The 22,061-nt window shown below is 39.0% G+C and overlaps 1 protein-coding gene and 1 non-coding gene across 2 annotated transcripts; both read left to right on the plus strand.

Annotated features, from left to right (window-relative positions):
* Window positions 1–597: 597 nt before the first annotated feature.
* Window positions 598–969, plus strand: LOC108462516 (uncharacterized). Its single transcript, XM_017762458.1, has one exon. The coding sequence runs from the start codon at window positions 598–600 to the stop codon at window positions 967–969; it is 372 nt and encodes a 123-aa protein (XP_017617947.1).
* A 6,970-nt stretch (window positions 970–7,939) lies between these two features.
* LOC128287553 (small nucleolar RNA R71) lies at window positions 7,940–8,043 on the plus strand. The gene has a single exon (XR_008278253.1). It is a non-coding gene; the product is annotated as a small nucleolar RNA R71 (small nucleolar RNA).
* Window positions 8,044–22,061: the final 14,018 nt, after the last annotated feature.

Consider the following 22,061-nt stretch of genomic DNA (forward strand, 5'->3'; position numbering starts at 1 on the left):
GTGGGCTGCCCTTAACGCCTACTAAGAAGGATTTAGTATGGGTTGTCGTGGATTGATTGCCCAAATCTACCCATTTCATACTAGTTCGTACTGATTACTCTTTGCAGAAGTTGGCCAAATTGTATGTGTCTGAGATAGTGAGACTGCATGGGGTACCAATTTCCATAATATCTTATAGGGATCCTCACTTCACGTCTCAATTCTGGAAGAAGTTACATGTACAAGGTTGGACTTCAGTACTGCATTCCATCTTCTAACAGATGGTCAGTTAGAGAGGGTGATTTAGATACTAGAGGACATGTAAGGAGTTGTGTGATTGATTTCTGAGGCAATTGGGAGGATTACTTGCCACTAGCAGAGTTTTCTTATAACAATAGCTATCAGTCTAACATACAGATGGCACCTTACGAGGCATTATATGGTCATAGGTGTTGAACTCCTTCGTGTTGGACCGAGTTAGGCGAGCGACATGTTCTAGGTCTTGAATTAGTTTCTGATACCAAGGATAAAGTTAGACTAATTTGGGATCAACTGAAGGCGGCATCAGGCAGACAGAAATCTTATGTGGATCTGAAGTGTAAAGAGATTTAGAATTCTATGGGGGACTTCGTTTTTCTCAAGGTCTCACCATGGAAGAAAGTATTGAGGTTTGGACATAAGGGCAAGTTGAGCCCTAGGTTTATTGGGCCTTACCGCATAGTCAAACGTGTGGGACTGATTGCCTATCAGTTAGAGTTACTTCCAGAGTTAGACCGGATTCATGATGTGTTCTATGTCTCCATGCTGAGGCGCTACAGCTCGGATCCTACGCATGTTAGTTTAGTTGAGAAGGTTGAGGTTAGGCCAGATCTGACTTTTGAAGAAGAGTCGATTCAGATATTAGATCGTGATGTAAAGTTCTTAAGGAGGAAGTCTATCCCACTGGTTAAGGTTCTTTGGCGTAATCACAGCTCTGACGAGGCCACGTAGGAATCTAAAGAGGCGATGTGACAGTAATACCCTCATCTATTCTGATCAGGTAAAATTTTGAGGCTGAAATTTCCTTTTAGGGGTAGAGTTGTAATGCCCCAAAAATCCTAAGTATTTATTTTTGTATGTTTGTGTTACACAAATGCATGTTTGCTTTAGTGGTTAAGTGTCCTGGGAAGAGTCTGAGAAGTCTTGGGTTCAAGCCTTGGCTTGTACATGTAACAACCTGATTTTGAGCCTAACGAAAATAGTGGTTTTGGAACCACAAATCTGAGGTCGAGAAATTATTTTTATTATTATTTTGGTGTCATAGTATGATTATGTAAGTTTATGAAAATTTTGGTGAATTAATTTTAGCGATTTCATGCTTAATTGTGAAATAAGACTAAATCGCATAAAGTGCAAAAGTCCTGTTTTATTAGCTAAATGTGTAAATTGATTATGAATCATAGTGTGGAGGTCTTTAAAGGGAAAATAGTCCCTTTTGAGAGAGGTGACCGGCCATGGGAGACAAAGGAGTAGAAAAGTCAATGTTTGGTGAAATTAGGTGATTAAATTAAATAAAATAAAACAGACAGGATAAGTTGTCATTTTTCTCATCTCTCTCCTTGTTTCAAAACTGATTATTCTTCAAGAAAAATAGCCATGGAAGCTTGAAAATTTCAGCAACCTTAAACTCTTGCAGGTAAGTCTTCTTGGTGGTCTTTCTTTATGATTTTTGGGTTTTTGGAACCCCTAAAGCTTAATCTAGCTATTGAGAGGACTATTTTGCAAAATGATTGAGAGTCTAGGGTTTTTCCATGAAATAATATAAGTTTTTGACCGAAATTTTATGGAAGAATATGAGTCATAGTTGTGAAATAAACAACTTTTGTGAAATGACTTCTCATGAAAACCCTAATAGGACCATTTTGTAAAGTTTATAAAATAGATAGTAATGTTGAGAATAATGGGAATTTTGGGTTGCTATAAGAGTAAGAAAGGTTCGGTTAAGCTTGGCTAATAAGGAAATTTGATAAAAATCAATTTTCGGGCCTAGGGGTAAAATGGTCATTTTGTGGAAGTTTAGGGGCAAAATGGTCATTTTACCCAAATTATAAATTATTGAGTGTTTAGATTTAATTGATGATTAAATGAATAAATGTTGCCATTTTAGATCAAGAAATACAAAAACCAGACTTAGACCAGGGGAAGGCCAAGCTTGTGGATTAAGCCGAATAGTTGCTCACATTTTATAAACCAAGATAAATTGTACGTAAATAATGCAATTAAATGTTACCATGTATTATATAATTAGCTTGGCATGAATTTTTGAGTTCTGATGAGAATGTGAATTAATGTAATAAAGACTTCCGGGTGAACATTTGGAATTGACTTTGATATTCATACCATGACATTGGGTGATATGTTGCTAGTGTAAGACATGTCTGGGACATGCATCGGCCACATTATGAGATATTTGCGATAAGTTTTAAATAATTTATAAATGATCATTCTTGAAACCAACTATTATCACGATGAAGGCAAGTGTACCTATCGAACAATAGTATAGCTTTAGCAATACCGGATTGTCGAACCCAAAAGAACCAAGAGTACTAGTAATTACTTTCTTTTTATTATCTAGCCTAAAAATTAAGGAATTTGTTTATCTAAACTAATTAACTAAACTAAGGGTGCAGAGAAAGAAAGTTGGGAAAAATACTTTTAGAAAACTCGATTGATTAAGACAATACCCAAGGAAAAATCCACCTAGACTTCACTTGTTATTTGACTCTAAATCAGACGATTTATTCATTTGACATGATCCGTAGAAATCCATAAGTTATATTATTAACTCTCTTGAGACTAATAATGTCTAACCCTAGGTTGATTAATTGAAATCTCTTTCTAATTAACGTCCTAGTGTTATAATAACTTGATTTATGGATCCTCTTATTAGGTTTCACCCTAATCCGACAAAATTTTGTCACCCTATCTCTAGGCGTGCAATAAACTTTGCTTAATTATGACAAGTTTACTCTTAGACAAGGACATTTTCTCCTCTAAATAAGTGCAATAACTCGAATCACTATTCCTGGAATATTAAGACAAGACTTAAGAACACATAATTAAGATCAAGTCAAATATTTATCATATAATTCAGATGATAATAACAAGATCTGTCTTAGGTTTCATTCCCCTTACATATTTTGGGGGTTTAGTTCATAATTATAAAAGAAAACATCTCAGAGGAATAATGAATACAAAACATAAAGAAAACCCAAAACTCTTGAATGGAAATTGAAGGGAGATCTTCAGTATTGATGAATAATCCGGCTTCTGAGATAGATCAATCGACTTTCTTCGAGTAATTCCTTGCTTCCTACTCCGTGTGTCCTCCTAAGTGCCTCCTCAGGTGTTTAAATAGGCTCTAAAATGCCTAAGAGCCCTCAAAAGTGGCATTTTTCGAATAGAACTATACTTGGGCTCGACAGGGACAGGCCCGTGTGACACACCCATGTGCGATTGCTCCAAACCGTTGTCAAGGCTGTTAAACAAGCACCGATGTGTAGTCTACCCATGTAAGTCGTGCTTCGATCTTGCCAAATGGACACGGCCGTGTGGCTTACCCATTTAAGGAAGTCCAAGTCGTGTTGATTTCCCAAGTGGGTCCATTTTCTCCGTTCTTGGCCTGTTTCTCACTCTTTTTGCCCTCCTATGCTCTCCTAAGTATAAAATATGAAATTAAAGGATTAGGAGCATTGAATACACTAAATCTAAGGATAATTCATCCAAAAAAATGTGTTAAGCATGGGATAATAATATGTACAAATTATGGTTTATCAAATACGCCCACACTTAAGCATTTGCTTATCCTTAAGCAAAATCCTCAACTCACAATCAAAATAAATTTTTCTCAATTTATAATCCCTATCAATAATATCTCAAAATAATCTATAAGTAATCATAGATTTGAATTTCAACTAAAAGTACATCAAAGTTTCAAACATTCCAAGTTGAGCATTTTATCAAGAAACCATAGGTGTCCCCTCTCATCTGAGTAATCAGCTTTGATCAAAATATCACAGGGTTTAGCATCCTCACTAAAGATACACTCAATCACTCAAGGTTTTAAGGACATCAAATAAAGCACTCAACAGTCAATATAAAAAGTTATTATCATAGGCTTGCATGAAAATCTAATCTCCACCACTATAAATTGAGATGAAACGCCAATCAAAAGGTCTTTAGAGGGTTGTAATGTGGCTTTGGTTAGGGGGTGTGGTCACAAGCTGAAAGAAAAGGTTAGAATCGAGATTGAATTGAAAAATTACCTAACCAGAAAAATAACTAATCATCAATTGAATACATATGAGCTTCTTCTCAGAATATGGTATTAAACACTTAAGCTAAAAAACAAAAATCGCTATAAATGTATGTATGTATGTATGTATGTATTATTATTATTATTTTTAAAAGAATAAGTCAAATAATAAAATCTATCTATCAAACATAAAACATACTTAAGAAAATTATTCAAATCAAATCTCGACAAAAATAGGGATCAAATTAATATAGGGGATTTCAACAATAATTGGTTATGGGTTAATATGGAGGGTGGATCAATGAATGGGTTGTTAGGCTCAAGGGGGTTCACTAAAGGTTAATTATGAAGGTAGGCTTTTATGGAGTGAGTGGGTTAAACCTAAGGGCCTTTATCATTTTGGCATATCAAATCAAATGGTGTGGTCTTGACATGCATAATCAAGCAACTTCTAGAATAATGATTCAATATTGATGCACTCAAAGAAACAATAAAAGTGAGCATGAAAGAAATAGATGCTCTAAAGGCTCAAGCTCTCACAGAAATTATGGCTTTTTGATGTTTAAACCTGTGAATTTTAATTCAAGATAATACCTAAACTTGGGGAAATAACCTAAAAATTTTTAATTCTCAAAAATCAACTTATCATGCTTGATTCTCTAATTCCTTAAAGTTTAAACAATCAATGCATGAATGCCTATGTTTTAATTCAAGACATATCAATAAAAATCATAAATTAATCAAAATTCATTCTAATAATGATATGAGAAAATCACATGAGAATAAAAATTTAGGAATTTTTCTGATCATGATATAAGTAATCCCTCCACACTTAAGATGTACATTGCCCTCAATGTACAAAGGTAGATATACTGAAAAATAAAGATATAAGATCATAATATAGGGAGAGAAGTGAAACTTCCTGAAGTTTTGGACGAAATCCTTGAATTGGAGAGCGAGAATTGAAGATAAAACTGAAGAAAAGGCATGATTCTGAGGGATAACTGAGAATGCACCACTTGTGAAAGGGAATTAAGGGAATAATTCGATTATAATCATAAAGAGAAACCGAGTTTATAAAATAAAAATGAGTTTTCAAATAAATTGAAATAAAAAAATAATATGAATTTTTTAAAAAAAGAAAAATGTACGGCCGTGTGGTCCCACACGGGTCTTACACGGCTGTGTCACACGCCTGTGTGGCTCGTATTTTTCCCGTGTTTATAGTGAAATGAGTAATCATTACACAGTATGAAGACACACCCCTGTGTCTAGGCCGTGTGGTCACATGGTCGTATCGCATGGCCGTGTGCGATGTGGTTCGCATCTCTAACGCCTGTGGGTTTCGGACACGCCCGTGTTCTTTTGACAGTGTCGACCACGGGTGGTGGGCACGGGTGTGTTGCATGCCCGTGTTAATTTGGTAGTCTTGCCCACGGCCAAGTTGCATGGTCATGGCAACTTATTGAATCCCGTGTTTGGGAAAAAAATTTCTTTCTTTTCACACGGTCGTATTACACAGCCGTGCTACCTCTCGTGGTGTGAGCTCGGCCTTAGGCACACCCGTGTGCCTGGCCATGTGGATTAGAAAACCTGTGTTTCAATGACTCAGTTAGTGATTAGATGTTAAGAACTAAAATTTTAAAGAATTTAACGTCGTTAGTGCTCAGGTTGCCTCTCGAGAAGCGTTTATTTATAGTCTAAGCTCGACTTACCTTTCTGTTGCATGGTCATGGTGGTGCGAGGACTTCACACTCCTCATCCCTGCTATCAATTTTATCAAAATAAGGTTTAAGACGAGTATTGTTTACCTTAAAAGTGCCGAATTTAGGATGAATTACCTCGACTGTACCATATGGGAAAATGTTGTGTACCATAAGAGGGATTGCTCCTTAGGTTTAGAAGTGGCAATACGAGGGTCTGCTGTATCTAGTAGTACTTTGTCTCCAACCTTAAGTTGATTTGGTGAGATATTGAGCTCGTCATGGTGTGGTTTTCGTTTATCGTGCGTCCTCAGTTTATTTGTCCACCATTCATCTAGTTCCTCGAGTTGTAGCCTTTATTCTTCATAGATAGGTCCTTTGTCATTACTCGAACATGGCTCAGGTGTGTTCTTTGAACGTGTTTCCTGCTAGGAAGGTTTCACCACATGATCAGTTTTAATAGTATAATTTATACAACCACCTTTAATTTTTGATGTGTTACTCAAATTACGAGCTTGAAGGGTGATTGTTTCGTCTCCCACACGAAGTGTGAGTTCACCTGTGCCAAGATCAATTATTGTTCTAGCAGCTGTTAAAAAGGGCCTCCCTAAAATTAAAGGAACGTTACTGTCCTCCTCTACGTCTAGAGCAACGAAATCAACTGGGAATATAAATTTGTCAATTTTAACAACTACATCTTCAATAATACCCCTAGGAAATCTAATTGTTTTGTTGGCTAATTGAATACTCATCCTAGTTTGATTGGGTTTCCCAAGACCTAGTTGCTTAAACATTTTGTAAGGCATGACATTGATAGTAGCCCCTAAATCAGCCAAAGCATTATTAACATCTAAGCTACCAATTAAACAAAGAATTGTAAAACTCTCTGGATCTTTTAATTTTTTGGGTAGCTTATTTTGTAGAATAGCTGAGCAAACTGCGTTCAGCTCCACATGCGACGCTTCATCCAACTTCCACTTATTTGCTAAAAGCTCCTTTAAAAATTTGATTGCGTTTGGCATCTGCGAAAGTGCTTCAATAAACGGTAAGTTAATGTGTAATTTCTTTAATAGTTTAAAGAATTTACCAAATTGTTCATCTGTGTGGTCTTTCCTTGTCGCATTTGGGTATGACACTCGTGGTTTGTACTCTTTACTTATCGGTTTCTGCTTGCTATGGTCTACCTCACCTTTACCTTTACTTACCACAGTTTCTTGCCTCAGTTCTGGTTCAAATGTAACTAACCCTTCCTCATCTTGAATGGCAATCGCATTGAGTTACTCCCTTGGGTTAGATTCAATGTTACTCGGAAGGCTACCTTGTGGTTGTTCAAATATCAATTTAGCAAGCTAGCCTATCTGAGTTTCGAGCCCTTGAATTGACGCTTGTTGATTTTTAAGTGCTGTCTCAGTATTCTGAAAATGAGTTTCAGCTTTTTCTCTTGCTGGTAAGGTTGTTGTTGGAAACCTAGAGGTCGTGGTGGTCTCAGATTCCCTTGGCCTCCCCATGTGAAATTTGAGTGGTTTCTCCATCCTGTATTGTAAGTGTTACTATAAGGATTATTTTGAGGTCGAGGATTATTACCCATATAATTTAATTGCTCATTTTCCATGTTGTGGCTATAAGGTGGGTATTCTGAATTGCTCAATTCTCCTCCACTTGCATTGCATTGCATTACTGGGTGAAACTGTGAAGAACCAAGAAAACCGTCAATTTTTCTATTCAAAAGTTCTACCTGGTTAGAGAGCATGGTGACTGCATCGACGTTAAAAACACCGGCTGTTTTCGTTGGCTTTTTCCTCATGACTTGCCACTGGTAATTATTCAGTGACATCTCTTCTATAAATTCATAAGCCTCCTCAGGTGTCTTATTATTGATAGTTCCTCCAGCAGCTGCGTCAATCATCTATCTAGTCGAAGGATTCAGGCCATTGTGAAACGTTTGAACCTGTAGCCAAAGTGGTACCCATGGTGAGGGCATCTTCTTAAAACGTCCTTGTATCTCTCCCATGCATCATAGAGTGTTTCTAAATCCATCTACACAAAAGAAGAGATATCATTACGTAATTTGGCTGTTTTAGCCGGCCAAAAATATTTTAATAAAAATTTTTTGGTCATTTGTTCCCAAGTATTGATTGACCCTCGTGGTAACAAGTTCAACCACTGTTTAGCTTTGTTCCTCAATGAAAAACGGAATAACTGAAGGTGAATGACATCATCAGAAATGCCATTGATTTTAAATGTATCACAAAACTCTAGAAAATTTGTCAAGTGGTTGTTTGGATCCTCATCCTGCAAACCTTCAAACTGAACAAATTGTTGTATCATTTGAATTGTGTTAAGTTTCAGTTCAAAATTATTTGCAGCAACAGCAGACCTAACTATACTTGACTTAGTTCCTGTGAAAGTAGGTTTAGCATAAACATACATAGTGCGTAGAGCAGGATTCTGATTTACTGGATCAGCGGCAATCACAGGAGGTAGCGGATTTTCCTGGTTTTCAGCCATCTCCTCGATTGTGGTTGAAGTATCGCCTTTCGTTTTCCTCTATGTATCTTAAGCTTCGCCTTATTTCTCTTCAGTTTCTGTGAACTGTACGATCGATCTCACTATCAAACAGTAATGGCCCCGATAGGTTTCTTCTAGTCACACACTATAAAAACCTGTCAGGAGCGAATAAAAGAAAAATTAAAAAGGAAAATAAAAATTTAAATTGTAAATAAAGTAAAATGGCTAAAGTAATAAAAATTGAGTGTTTCGAATATCTTAGTTCCCCGGCAATGCTGGCAAAAACTTGATTCGTGATATTTTCATTAAGTTTTAAATAATTTATAAATGATTTGAAACCAACTATTATCATGATGAAGGCAAGTGTACCTATCGAACAGTAGTATAGCTTTAGCAAGACCGAATTGTCGAACTCAAAGGAACTAAGAGTACTAGTAATTACTTTCTTTTTATTAGCTAGCCTAAAAATTAAGAGATTTGTTTATCTAAACTAATTAACTAAACTAAAGGTGCAGAGAAAGAAAGTTGGGGAAAATACTTTTAGAAAATTCGATTGATTAAGAGAATACCCAAGGAAAAATCCACCTAGGCTTCACTTGTTATTTGACTCTGAATCAGACGATTTATTCATTAGACTTGATCCATAGAAATCCCTAAGTTATATTATTATCTCTCTCGAGATTAATAACGTCTAATCCTAGGTTGATTAATTGAAATCTCTTTCTAATTAACATCCTAGTGTTGCATTAACTCGACCTATAGATCCCCTTATTAGGTTTCACCCTAATCCGGCAAAATCTTGTCACCCTATCTCTAGGCGTGCAATCAACTCTGCTTAATTATTAAAAATTTACTCTTAGACAGGGACTTTTTCTCCTCTGAATAAGCGCATTAACTCAAATCAATATTCTTGGAATATTAAGACAAGACTTAAGAACACATAATTAAGAACAAGTTAAATATTTATCATATAATTCAGATAATAATAACAAGATCTGTCTTAGGTTTCATTCCCTTAGGTATTTAGGGGGTTTAGTTCATAATTATAAAAGAAAACATCTCAGAAGAATAATGAATACAAAACATAAAGAAAACCCAAAACTCCTGAATGAAAATTGAAGGGAGATCTTCAGTCTTGATGAATAATCCAGCTTTTGAGATGGATCAATCGACTTTCTTCGAGTAATTCCTTGCTTTCTACTCAGTGTGTCCTTTTAAGTGCCTCCTCAGGTGTTTAAATAGGCTCTAGAATGCCTAAGAGACCTCAAAAGTGGCCTTTTCTGAATAGAACTATACTTGGGCTCAACAGGGACACGCCCGGGTGCGATTGCCCCAGACTGTGGTCAAGGCTGTTAAATAGGCACCGGCGTGTAGTCTACCCATGTAAGTCGTGCTTCGATCCTACCAAATGGACACGGCTGTGTGGCTTACCCGTGTGAGGAAGTCCAGGCCATGTTGATTTCCCATGTAGGTCCATTTTCTCCGTTTTCGGCCCGTTTCTAGCTCTTTTTTCCCTCCTATGCTCTCCTAAGTATAAAATATGAAATTAAAGGATTAAGACTATCGAATTCACCAAATCTAAGGATTATTCATCCAAAAAAATGTGTTAAGCATGTGATAATAATATGTACAAATTATGGTTTATCAAGCACATTATGAGACGGGAGCTAGTGTAAGACATGTCTGGGACATGCATTGACCCCAAGATATACAAGCTAGTGTAGACCTGGCTAGGACATGGCATCAAGTTGTTATGTGTCAGTGTAAGACTTGTCTTGGACATGGCATCGACACCGATAGATGAGAGCCAATGTAAGACCTGCCTAGGACATGGCATCAACCTCGATATATGAAAGCCAGTGTAAGACCTATCTTGGACATGGCATCGACTTTGATGTGTTAGCCAGTGTAAGACCATGCCCGGGACATGGCATCGGCGTCTTATCCCATGTTTGGGGTTATTGAGTATCCTATAGTATTCCAAATAGTTCAACGGAAGATTTATATTTTATATCAAAACGAGAAAAGTTATGACCATGTGGTGAGTGGTATAGGTATAGACTTGAAATGTATAAGATGTGGGTTCAATACAAGCTATATAAATTGTATTAGATGGTGATAAGTAAGTTGTGCTTATATTTAATTATTGTATTCATGAACAAGCTATGAAATGTTATGAGTAATTGTTGTATGATAATTAGTTGATGTTTATTTACATGCAACTTACTAAGCTTTATGCTTACCCCATTTCCTTTCCATTTTCTTATAGTGCCGCCAAAATAGCTTTTCGATCATCGCATTACATCGGAAAAGCCAGTCACACTATCATTTGAAGCACTTGGTATAGTTAGTTCTTTTGTTTTGATTATGGCATGTATAGGATCTTTTTCATTTCGTTTCAGTGTCACATTGTTTTGGGGCCAAATATGTTGGTTTACTTTAGTAATTGACTCATTTTGTATAAGTCCATGGAAATGGTTAAGATTGAAAGTTGTTATATGAATGCAAGAAAGTCTTTCATGAATGTGAAATTGTTGGTATGGTTGAACAAGTGAATTTCAACTTATGGATAGCAAAGTGCATAAAATGGTTGCTTAAGCATATATGAAATGTGTATAGGCCTTAGTTATGGTTGATTGGTTGAGAAATCATGTTATGCTAGACTTTGGTCTGATGGATGGTGTTAAATTGTGCTTCAGGATGGCACAAGGCTTGGTAGATAGCCTTATATCGTCCACACAGGTAGACACACGGGTGTGTGTCTAGGTTGTATGCGACACGCGGTCAGTCCTATGGGCGTGTTGATCAACCGTGTGTCCCCTGCACCTCGAATTTGCAAGTTAGCATGCATGGTGGTAAAGACACGGCTGTGTGTCTCAGCCGTATGGAGGACACGACCTTTGGCCACGGGCGTGTGCCTTGACCGTGTGCCCCTAATTGGTTGCTAATGTCAGAAACAAAATGTCAAGGTTTTCACACACGAGCTACGACACGAGCGTGTCATGGCCGTGTAAGGGGCACGGGCTATAGACACGGGCGTGTGCCCGGTCGTGTGAAAACCCCTTTAGATTCAAATTAGAAATTAAATTCACACGAGTTTGTGGCACGAATGTGTCCCCTTGTACTTAGGTCGTGTGGTCCATACGGGCCTTTAGTACGGCCAAGTCAAAGTGTCCACACGAGCTTGTTGCCCTTTCACACAGGCCTCTTTCAAATGACCCTTTTTTTCAAAGTTTTCAGAGGTGTCTGGATTAACCCCAAATTGTTTTCAAAGTGTGTTTTGGCCCTCGTAGGTTTATATTAAGAATTTCTAGTTTAAGATTGAAAAGTTTTAAATCCGATCGAGTTTTTATGACCTGAAATGATTGTATGCAAGAGTTTAAGTCAAGTAAGTCAAGTAATACCTTGTGCCCAGTTCTGACCTAAGACTCGGGTAAGGGGTGTTACATTTAGTGGTATCAGAGCCATGGTTTAGTCAATTTTAGGACTAACCTAGCGTGAGAATGAGTCTAGCTATACATGCCATAGTTGTATATTGATAGTGTGACGATTCCTGACGAAATAAATTGTGTTTTTATATATAGTAAATGGATCTTGACGTTGCTAGACGGATGATATGGAAAGCAATGTGTCAGCTCCCACTGATTGGACGTGTCAGTAGATAGTGGGCCTGTGACAATGAGTTAGGGCGTAGGGGCTAGAGAAGCCTACCTCCATATGATGGGCACCTGGTACTCGAAGTTTACTTGTGTGAATCCAAATACTTCACCTCCCCCAATTCCTCAACCCATTCATATAGCTCCTCAAGGAGCATAAATGGCTAGAAGAGAGAAACCTCCAGTGGATAGAATTAGAAAGCACGGGGCCGAGGAATTTCGGGCAAACATAGATGATGACCTAGAGAGAGCAAAGTTTTGGTTGGAGAATACTATTAGAGTCTTTAATGAGCTATAATACACACTTGAGGAGTGCATGAAGTGTGTAGTGTCACTCCTATGAGACTCAGCCTACTAATGGTGGAATACTCTCATGTTAGTGGTACTGAGAGAGAGTAACTTGGGAATTCTTCTAGGAAGAGTTCCGTAAAAAGTATATTAGCCAAAGTTTTATTGATCAAAAGAGGAAAGAATTTCTTGAACTGAAGCAAGGTTGTATGACAGTGACGGAGTACGAGGGTTAGTTTGTGAGGCTCAACAAATATACGCGGGAGTGCGTATCTACATAAGCCACCATGTGCAAGAGGTTTAAAGATGGTTTGAAGGAAGACATCCATCTATTGGTTGGCATCTTAGAGTTAAGGGAGTTTGTGATACTTGTCGAGAGAGCTTGCAAGGTCGAAGAATTGGCCAAAAAGAAGAGGAAAGCTTACATCGATTCTCGTGACTCAAAGAAAAGATAGATGGGGAAATCACACCAGACCTCATCTAAGAGATCGAGAGAGTTTCTTGCTCGATCAAATACGTCAGTAGGATTTTTGAGCAGAAACAAGAGCAAGCAGCATGCAGTGTCTAAAGCTCAAACCACTTCTATCACAAGTGTTGGTAGTGCTCAACCAAATCGATTAGAATGTTCACAGTGCGATAGACATCATTTCGATGAGTGCTGAAGTAATGAAAGAGGTTGTTTCAAATATGGGTTATTTGACCATTTTATTTGTAGTTTTCTCGAGATGGTCGAGAAAGATAAGGACAAAAGTGTGATATCGGGTAATGCTCCTTCAAGGTGTAGACCACATAAGAACTTCGAAAATAGGGCTAGTAGCAGAGGTGTACCTAAAGACGCTGCTATGAGGTCCGAGGGTAGAGCGCCTGCAAGGACTTATGCTATACGTGCCCATGAAGAGGCAAAGTCTCCTTATGTGATTACGGGTACCTTTTCTATCCATGATATATCTGTAGTTGCTTTGATTGACCCGGGGTCTACCATTATTATATTGGTATGAAATTGATACCCCGTATGAATATGCTAGTCGAGTCCACTGAATTTGTAACACCCCGTACCCGAGACCGTCGCCGGTGTCGGACACGAGGGGTTAACGAGCCAAATCCACTTATTGCACCGACCAATTTGACATTTCCGACACAATTTGGAGAGCTCAAATCATTGTCGCCTTAAAAAACATATCTCGAGTTTCAAAACTTGGAAACTGATTCCGTAAATTTTCCCTGAATCTAGACTCATATATCCATCGATGGATTTATTTCTAGAATTTTTGGTCGGGCAAATTGGTATAATTTATTAGTTAAAGTCAACCCTGTTTTAGGATTCGACTACACTGACCTTTTTGTATTACGACCTGGATATCTTCCCGTACAGAGCTTCAATCCTCATGTCGTTTGTTTCTAATGAAACTAGACTCAAAGGGAAATCTACAAATATAAGGTGTCACTTCCAATTCTTTCTGGATAATTTATGGTAAATTTTAAAAGTCGAGACAGGGGATCCAGAAACTGTTCTGGTCCTGTCTCACGAAAACTTCAATATCTCTTAGTATACTGTTCATATGATCGTTTCGTTACTTTCATATGAAAATAGACTCGTCAAGGTTCGATTACATAATTTATTAACTATTTAAAACCATTCCTACAAATTTTGGTGATTTTTCAAATCCACCCCACTGCTGCTGTCAGCATCTGTTTTCAAGGTAACCTTTACCCATTTTGTAGTTTCCATGGGCCAACTATAGTTTTGTCATACATAGGTCCACATATGATCATATTTAGCCATTCCAATGGCTGATTAAGTGCCCATCATTCCCATTCCAGTCTATAATCACAACATGAGGCCATATATAATTACATGAACACAAATGGTCTAATGCCACACTTCACTTTTACGAGCCATTTTCGCATGGCCGTACACATATACATCACAAAAGTATTCGAAACGACAAGGGTGGTCCTATACATGCCATATCCAAAGTTCAACAAAAAGGTACCAAAAAGGACTTCGATAGTGTGGTTGACTTCGACTTCGATGATCCCGAATCCGATCGCTAACGAGCCAAAATCTATAAAACAGAGAGCAAAGAAACGGAGTAAGCAATTTATGCTTAGTAAGTTGGAGCCATAAATTTACACACAACCAAAACATAGCATTCGAGTAGCTAAACAATAATTCATATGCACAATTTCTCCATGACATGCTTACTTCACAATACCAACTCTTATATTCATACACAAATAACGGCTTAGTCAAGGCCGGTAGCTCATTCATCATCGGAGCGAATACTCATATACACTGGCTCATAGTGTGCAAAGCACACACGAAACGTACCTTGTCGTTGGGGATTTCACAAGCGTATTAACTGAAAATTTTTACAGCAAGTTCATTATTCTCAAATCACGTACCTTCGGAGTTTAACCGGATATAGCTACTCGTTCAAACACCTTCGGGACATAGCCCGGTTATGGTAGCCCGCACAATGCCTTCGGGACTTAACCCAGATATCACAACTCGCACAATTGCCTTCGGGCTTAGCCCGGATATTACCCGAACATTCATACACATCTTTGTTTCAATCTCATAACAAAATTTCATGCACGAATCACTTAACAAGAAATGTCATTTTCGGCTCAATGGCCACATACAAAGGGCATGATTTCGATTTGTTTATAACATCATCCAATCGAATCAAAATCTAAGTTTTGATACTCGAAAACTTACCTCGGGTGCCGTCAAACGATTCCGATGACTATTCGACCACTTTTTCCTTCCCTTTATCGGATTTAGCTCCCCTTTGCTCTTGAGCTTAATTCACACAAATTTAACTTATTATAATCTCATTATAATAGCTTATGGCCGAATATGACAAGGAGTTTAAATGGTCATAAGGCCATCCTTTAGCTCAAATACACAATGGTCATGCACAATTTTTAATCATAACAAGCAATTCAATACAATTCATTCAATCATCAAAGTGAAGCTCAAGGTACTTAGCCCTTATATATATTAGACATTAGAGTCACATGTGTACGAAATCACGAATCGAATTCAACGCATTAGTTAGTACCCTCCTTAGCTGAATTTTCCAAGCCAAGAATAGGCATCAATATGCTTGCCTCTAACTGAATGCATGCACATGTTGAGGCCAATTATACACTTAACACCACAAAAAAAAAAACAGCATACGTTTTACTAGCTAATGCATTGCATATTGTAGCTCAATACTCTTCTATCATTTATTTCATAGCCGAAACATCATCATATGCAATTATATACCTTGAGATAGTATATATGTCATATCAATACATCATGTGCAAACATATATACACATATAGGTGCAAGGCCAAATCTCAAGGTGTTCATAACCATCCAAGACACAAATTTTTACCTATCATGTAATAAGCATAAATCATGCTTATGAATGCACCATGGCCGAATACATCACAATCATACCCTTTTCAACTTCGGCCATGGTTAAACGAAGAACTCAATATCTTACTCAAGATTGCTACAAAGAAATTTCAAGAGTAGCCAATCCATCATTACATGCATCATTAACAAGCTTCACATTTAGCATGCAATGGCTTTAACACAATATCAACCTTGGCCGAATACCATTTCCATGACATAACAAGGATTTGAACCATGGGCTAACATGAACATCAAGCTAGCAACTAAAACATGCATGAATCTCATGACACAACCTCAAACATACCTTAATCTTGATACAAGTATGACCAAATCTCCTTCTAGTTCTCTTCCAAACCAAGCATGGAGCAAAAAAATTCTTCTTCCTCTTTACAATTTTCGGCCAAAGAAAGAATGGAAGGATGAACAAAATTTCTCTTTTTTTTCTCTTCCACATACGGTACAATGGGGAAAGGATGAACAAATTTTTGATTTTTTTGTTTCTCTTCCTACATCCTTAATTTTTTTATCATTTATTACATCATGCATTAACAAAACATGTCATAACATGTTTTCCTTGCCCATAATCCCTTGTCATGGCCGGCCACTATGCCATCTTTGGAGAAATTTGACATGCAAATCCCTTATTTTTGCATGCATGATCAACTAGTCATCACACATTTCCCCATCCTACTTTCAAAGTTTACTACTAGGTCCTTTCTAGTAAAATTCACATTTATAACTGGAAATCAAAACATCAAAAATGTCACACATGAATTAACACATATTATAGGCATCAAAATAAATTTTAAATTATTTTTATGCCTCGATTTTGTGGTCCCGAAACCACATTCCGACTAGGGTCGTTTTAAGGCTGTCACAACTCTCCCCCACTTAAGAAATTTTCGTCCCCGAAAATCTTACCGGTAAATAGATTTGGGTATCGCTCTTTCATAGAGTTCTCGGGTTCCCAAGTAGCTTCTTCTATCCCGTGTTTGAGCCATAACACTTTCACTAGCGGAACCCGCTTGTTTCGCAATTCTTTCACTTCACGTGCTAGGATACGAATCGGTTCTTCCTCATAACTCATATTGGCTTGAATTTCAACCTCTGATGGACTAATCACGTGCGACGGATAAGATCTATAACGTCGAAGCATCGAAACATGAAAGACGTCGTGAATCTTTTCAAGTTCAGGGGGCAAAATCAAACGATACGCAATTGGGCCAACTCGTTCGGAGATTTCGTACGCCCCAATGAATCTCGGGCTCAACTTACCCTTACGGCCAAATCTGAGTACCTTTTTCCAAGGCGAAACTTTAAGAAACACTTTATCTCCCACCTGATACTCGATGTCTTTTCGTTTCAGATCTGCGTACGACTTCTGACGATCGGAGGCTATCTTCGGACTTTCACGGATTACTTTCACTTTCTGTTCAGCATCTTTAATCAACTCCACCTTGAAAATTTTGCTTTCACTGAGCTCAGTCCAAAACAATGGTGTACGGCATTTACGCCCGTACAAGGCCTCGTAAGGTGCCATCTTAACACTTGATTGAAAACTATTGTTGTAAGCAAATTCAATCAAAGGCAAATACCGTTCCCCTGAACTCGAGGATGCAACATTTCAACATATCCTCAAGTATCTGAATTATCCGCTCGGATTGACCATCGGTTTGGGGGTGAAAGGCGGTACTGAGGTGCAACTTGGTACCCAATGCTTCTTGCAACTTCTTCCAAAATCGCGAGGTAAACCTCGGATCTCTATCCGACACGATAGAAATAGGCACCCCGTGTAATCTCACAATCTGGGAAACGTACAATTCGGCTAGTTTGTCCATTGAAGAATCCGTGCGTACGGGGATAAAGTGAGCCGACTTAGTCAATCTATCTACAACGACCCAAATCGCATCCTTCTTACTCGCTGACAATGGCGGTCCGGATACAAAGTCCATTGTGACTCGATCCCATTTCCACTCGGGTATCGTGATCGGTGAAGTAATCTCAAGGCACTTGATGTTCCGCTTTCACTTGTTGACATATTAAACATCTCGAAACAAAGTCAGAGATGTCTCGTTTCATACCATGCCGCCAAAACTGACATTTCAAGTCGTTGTACATCTTCGTACTTCCCGGGTGAATTGCCATTCGGCTACTATGAGCTTCGTTCAGAATCATCGAAATAAGCTCCGAATTTCTCGAGACACACAAGCGACTTCTGAACCTCAAACAATCATCATCATCAATTTGAAACTCCGATTCCTTGTTCGGAACACACCCAGTCTGTTTTGCAACCAACTCATCGTCGACTTTCTGAGCTTCACAAATTTGATGTATCAATAATGGTTTGGCTTTCGATTCAGCTACTAACACATTGTCGGGTAGAATAGACAAGTGTACATTCATCGCTCGTAAGGCAAACAGTGATTTCCGGCTTAAGGCGTCCGCAACCACATTAGCCTTCCCCGAGTGATAATCAATGACAAGCTTGTAGTCTTTTAATAACTCGAGCCAACATCTTTGTCACAGATTCAAGTCTCGCTGCGTCATCAAATACTTGAGACTTTTGTGATCCGAAAATACATGGCACTTCTCACCAAACAAATAATGTCGCCATATTTTTAAGGCGAATACGATGGCAGCCAATTCGAGATCATGGGTCGGATAATTTTTCTCATGTGGCTTTAATTGTCTCGACGCATAGGCCACAACTCGACCTTCTTGCATCAATACGCAACCTAACCCAAGTAGGGAGGCGTCACTATAGATGACAAACTCTTTGCCAGATTCGGGCTGCACTAATACTGGAGCTTCCGTCAAATGAGTTTTCAATTGATCGAAACTTTTTGACACTTTTTCGTCCATTCAAACTTGACCTCTTTCTGAAGCAGTTTCGTCATGGGTGTGGCTATCATCGAGAATCCTTTTACAAACCGTCGGTAGTAACCGGTAAGTCCCAAAAAGCTCCGAACCTCAGTAATATTTCTTGGAGGCTTCCAGTTAAGTATGGCTGAAATTTTACTCGGGTCGACTCAAATACCCGATGCAGATACCACATGACCCAAGAAGCTAACCTCTCTTAACCAGAACTCACACTTGCTGAACTTAGCATATAACTGCTTATCTCGTAATATTTGCAACACTAATCTCAGGTGCTCCGCATGTTCGGTCTCATCTCTTGAATAGACCAAGATGTCGTCAATGAACACAACTACGAACCGATCCAAGTATGGTCTGAAGATCCGATTCATCAAATCCATAAATACCGCAGGGGCATTAGTGAGCCCAAACGGCATCACTAAGAACTCGTAGTGACCATATCTCGTTCTGAAGGCAGTTTTGGGTATGTCCGAATCTCGGATTCGCAACTGATAATAGCCCGATCTCAAATCTATTTTTGAAAACATTGAGGCTCCCTTCAGTTGATCGAACAAATCATCGATACGCGGTAACGGATATTTGTTCTTTATTGTCACTTTATTAAGCTGACGATAGTCGATGCACAGCCTCATAGTTCCGTCCTTCTTTTTCACAAACAACACTGGCGCACCCCAAGGTGTAAAACTCGGGCGAGCAAAACCTCTATCCACCAGCCCTTGCAACTGAGCTTTCAATTCCTTTAATTCCGTTGGTGCCATACGATACGGAGCTATCGAAATTGGAGTGGTACCAGGTACCAATTTGATGCCAAACTCTATTTCCCGAACAAGTGGTAAACCCGGCAATTCTTCAGGGAAAACATCCGGGTACTCACAAACCACCGGCACAGATTCGGGTTTCTTTTCTAACTCCTTGTCATCAAGTACATACGCAAGGTATGCTTCGCACCCTTTCTTACGTATTTCGGGCCAACATTGCGATATTACGGTGGCAACCCTTTGAGTCCTCAGACTCAACCCGAATTATCTCGTTATTCACGCACCTCTGATCAATAGTCTTGCTTTTGCAATTTACAACCGCATCGTGCATGGTCAACCAATCCAAACCAAGAATAACATCGAATTCGTCGAACGGCAAAAGCATCAAGTCCGCCGGAAAATAGGAACCTTGAAATACTAGGGGACTTTTCTTACACACTTTGTTGACGAGCACGTAATGACCCAAGGGATTTGACACCCGAATTACAAACTCAGTAGACTCAATAGGTAAAGTCTTACTGGATGCTAAGGTTTCGCATATATATGAATGAGTAGAACCAGGGTCAATCAAAGCAATCACATTAGTATCAAGGAGAGTAAAAGTACCGGTAATAACATCTGGCGAGGAAGCATCCTCGCGTGCGCGTATGGCATAAGTCCTAGCAGGAGCACGAGCCTCAGATCTAATGGTGGCATCTCTAGATCCTCTCTGACCACCGCCAGCATTTCCTGTGTTTCTAGACGGCCTACCTCGAGTTGTGGTAGCACCTGGGTTCCCACTTTGATTTGCGTTTTGTTCAGATAATCTCGGGCAATCTTTAATAAAGTGGTCGGCTGACCCGCACTTGTAACAGGAGCGGTCATGGGATCTACAACTCCCCGAGTGCCATTTACCACAATACTAACACTCCATTCGATTTCGACGATCATTCCCAACACCGGAGACCGAAGTGCCTCGTATACCCACAGGGGGTCGATCACGATCTCGTCTAAAAAGGCCCGAAGCGCCTCTAGACCGGCTCACATCTTCTTGAAATCTCTTCGATGCCTGTTGAAGAGACTTTCCCGAGGACCTTTTTCGAAATTCTCCTGTTCCCACATCAACTTTTTGTTTCTCCTTTCTAAGCTCTTCAGCTTTACAAGCTCGCTCGACAAGTACTACGAACTCTCGTATTTCGAGAATGCCAACGAACATCCTTATATCTTCATTCAGCCCATCCTCAAAGCGTTTACACATAATATCTTCGGACGAAACACATTCCCGAGCGTATCTACTAAGTTTAACAAATTTTCGCTCGTAGTCAGTAACTGACATAGAGCCTTGCTTAAGATCAAGAAATTCCTTTCGTTTTTGGTCGATGAATCTCGATCGATATACTTCTTTGAACTCGGTTTGGAAGAACTCCCAAGTTACTTGCTCTCTAGGCACTGTGAAGTCGAGTACTCCACCAATAATAGGCGGAATCGCGTAGCAAGGAGATAGTACACTTTAAGCATTCATCGGGTGTACAAGATAGCTCATCGAGCACCCGGATAGTGTTGTCCAACCAAAATTCAGCTTGCTCGACATCGTCGCCATCCGTAGCTTTAAATTCAGTAGCCCTATGTTTTCGAATTCTGTCGACTGGGGGCTTACTTGACCTTATTTGGTCGATTCGGAGGTATTGTAGGCTGGGGTTGCATTAGTCGGGAATGGAGGTTGTGGAACAACAGTATTAGTTCGAATGTATTGGTTGAACCAATCATTCATCACGCTATAAAAAGCTTGCCTAGCCTCATCGTTCGGATTGTTGGCAATAGGTTGAGAGTCCCGGCGCTGTCCCCTTGCGGGAGCAGCGCCACACTCTCCACATCATCAGCTATTGCTCGGTTGGGATCGGGATCCATTACTATAATCAAACACAAATTCAAATGTCAGAAATCACCACACTATCAATTTATCACAAGATGGCATGTATAGCTAGACCCAAACGTATTACGGTAGTCCTAGAATCAACTAAACCATAGCTCTGATACCAATAAAATTGTAACACCCCGTACCCGAGACCGTCGCCGGTGTCGGACACGAGGGGTTAACGAGCCAAATCCACTTATTGCACCGACCAATTTGACATTTCCAGACAAGCTGGAGAGCTGCATCACTGTCGCCTTAAAAAACATATCTCGAGTTTCAAAACTCAGAAACTGATTCTGTAAATTTTCCCCGAATCTAGACTCATATATCCATCCATGAATTTATTTCTAGAATTTTTGGTCGGGCCAATTAGTACAGTTTATTAGTTAAAGTCACAGCTGTTTCAGGAATCGACTACACTGACCTTTGCGCATTATGACCTGGATATCTTTCCGTACAGAGCTTCAATGCTCATGTTGTTTATTTCTAATGAAACTAGACTCAAAGGGGAATCTACACATATAAGGTGTGACTTCCAATTCTTTCTGGATAATTTATGGTAAATTTTCAAATTCGAGACAGGGGATCCAAAAACCGTTCTGGCCCTGTCTCACGAAAACTTCAATATCTCTTAGTATACTGTTCATATGATCGTTTAGTTACTTTCATATGAAAATAGACTCGTCAAGGTT

The sequence above is a fragment of the Gossypium arboreum genome, chromosome 13 (assembly GCF_025698485.1).
Source record: "Gossypium arboreum isolate Shixiya-1 chromosome 13, ASM2569848v2, whole genome shotgun sequence".
NCBI classification, from domain to species: Eukaryota; Viridiplantae; Streptophyta; class Magnoliopsida; order Malvales; family Malvaceae; genus Gossypium; species Gossypium arboreum.

Coding starts and splice junctions, on each gene's coding strand:
- LOC108462516 (XM_017762458.1), top strand. CDS start 598: ATGGGGGACTTCGTTTTTCTCAAGGTCTCACCATGGAAGAAAGTATTG.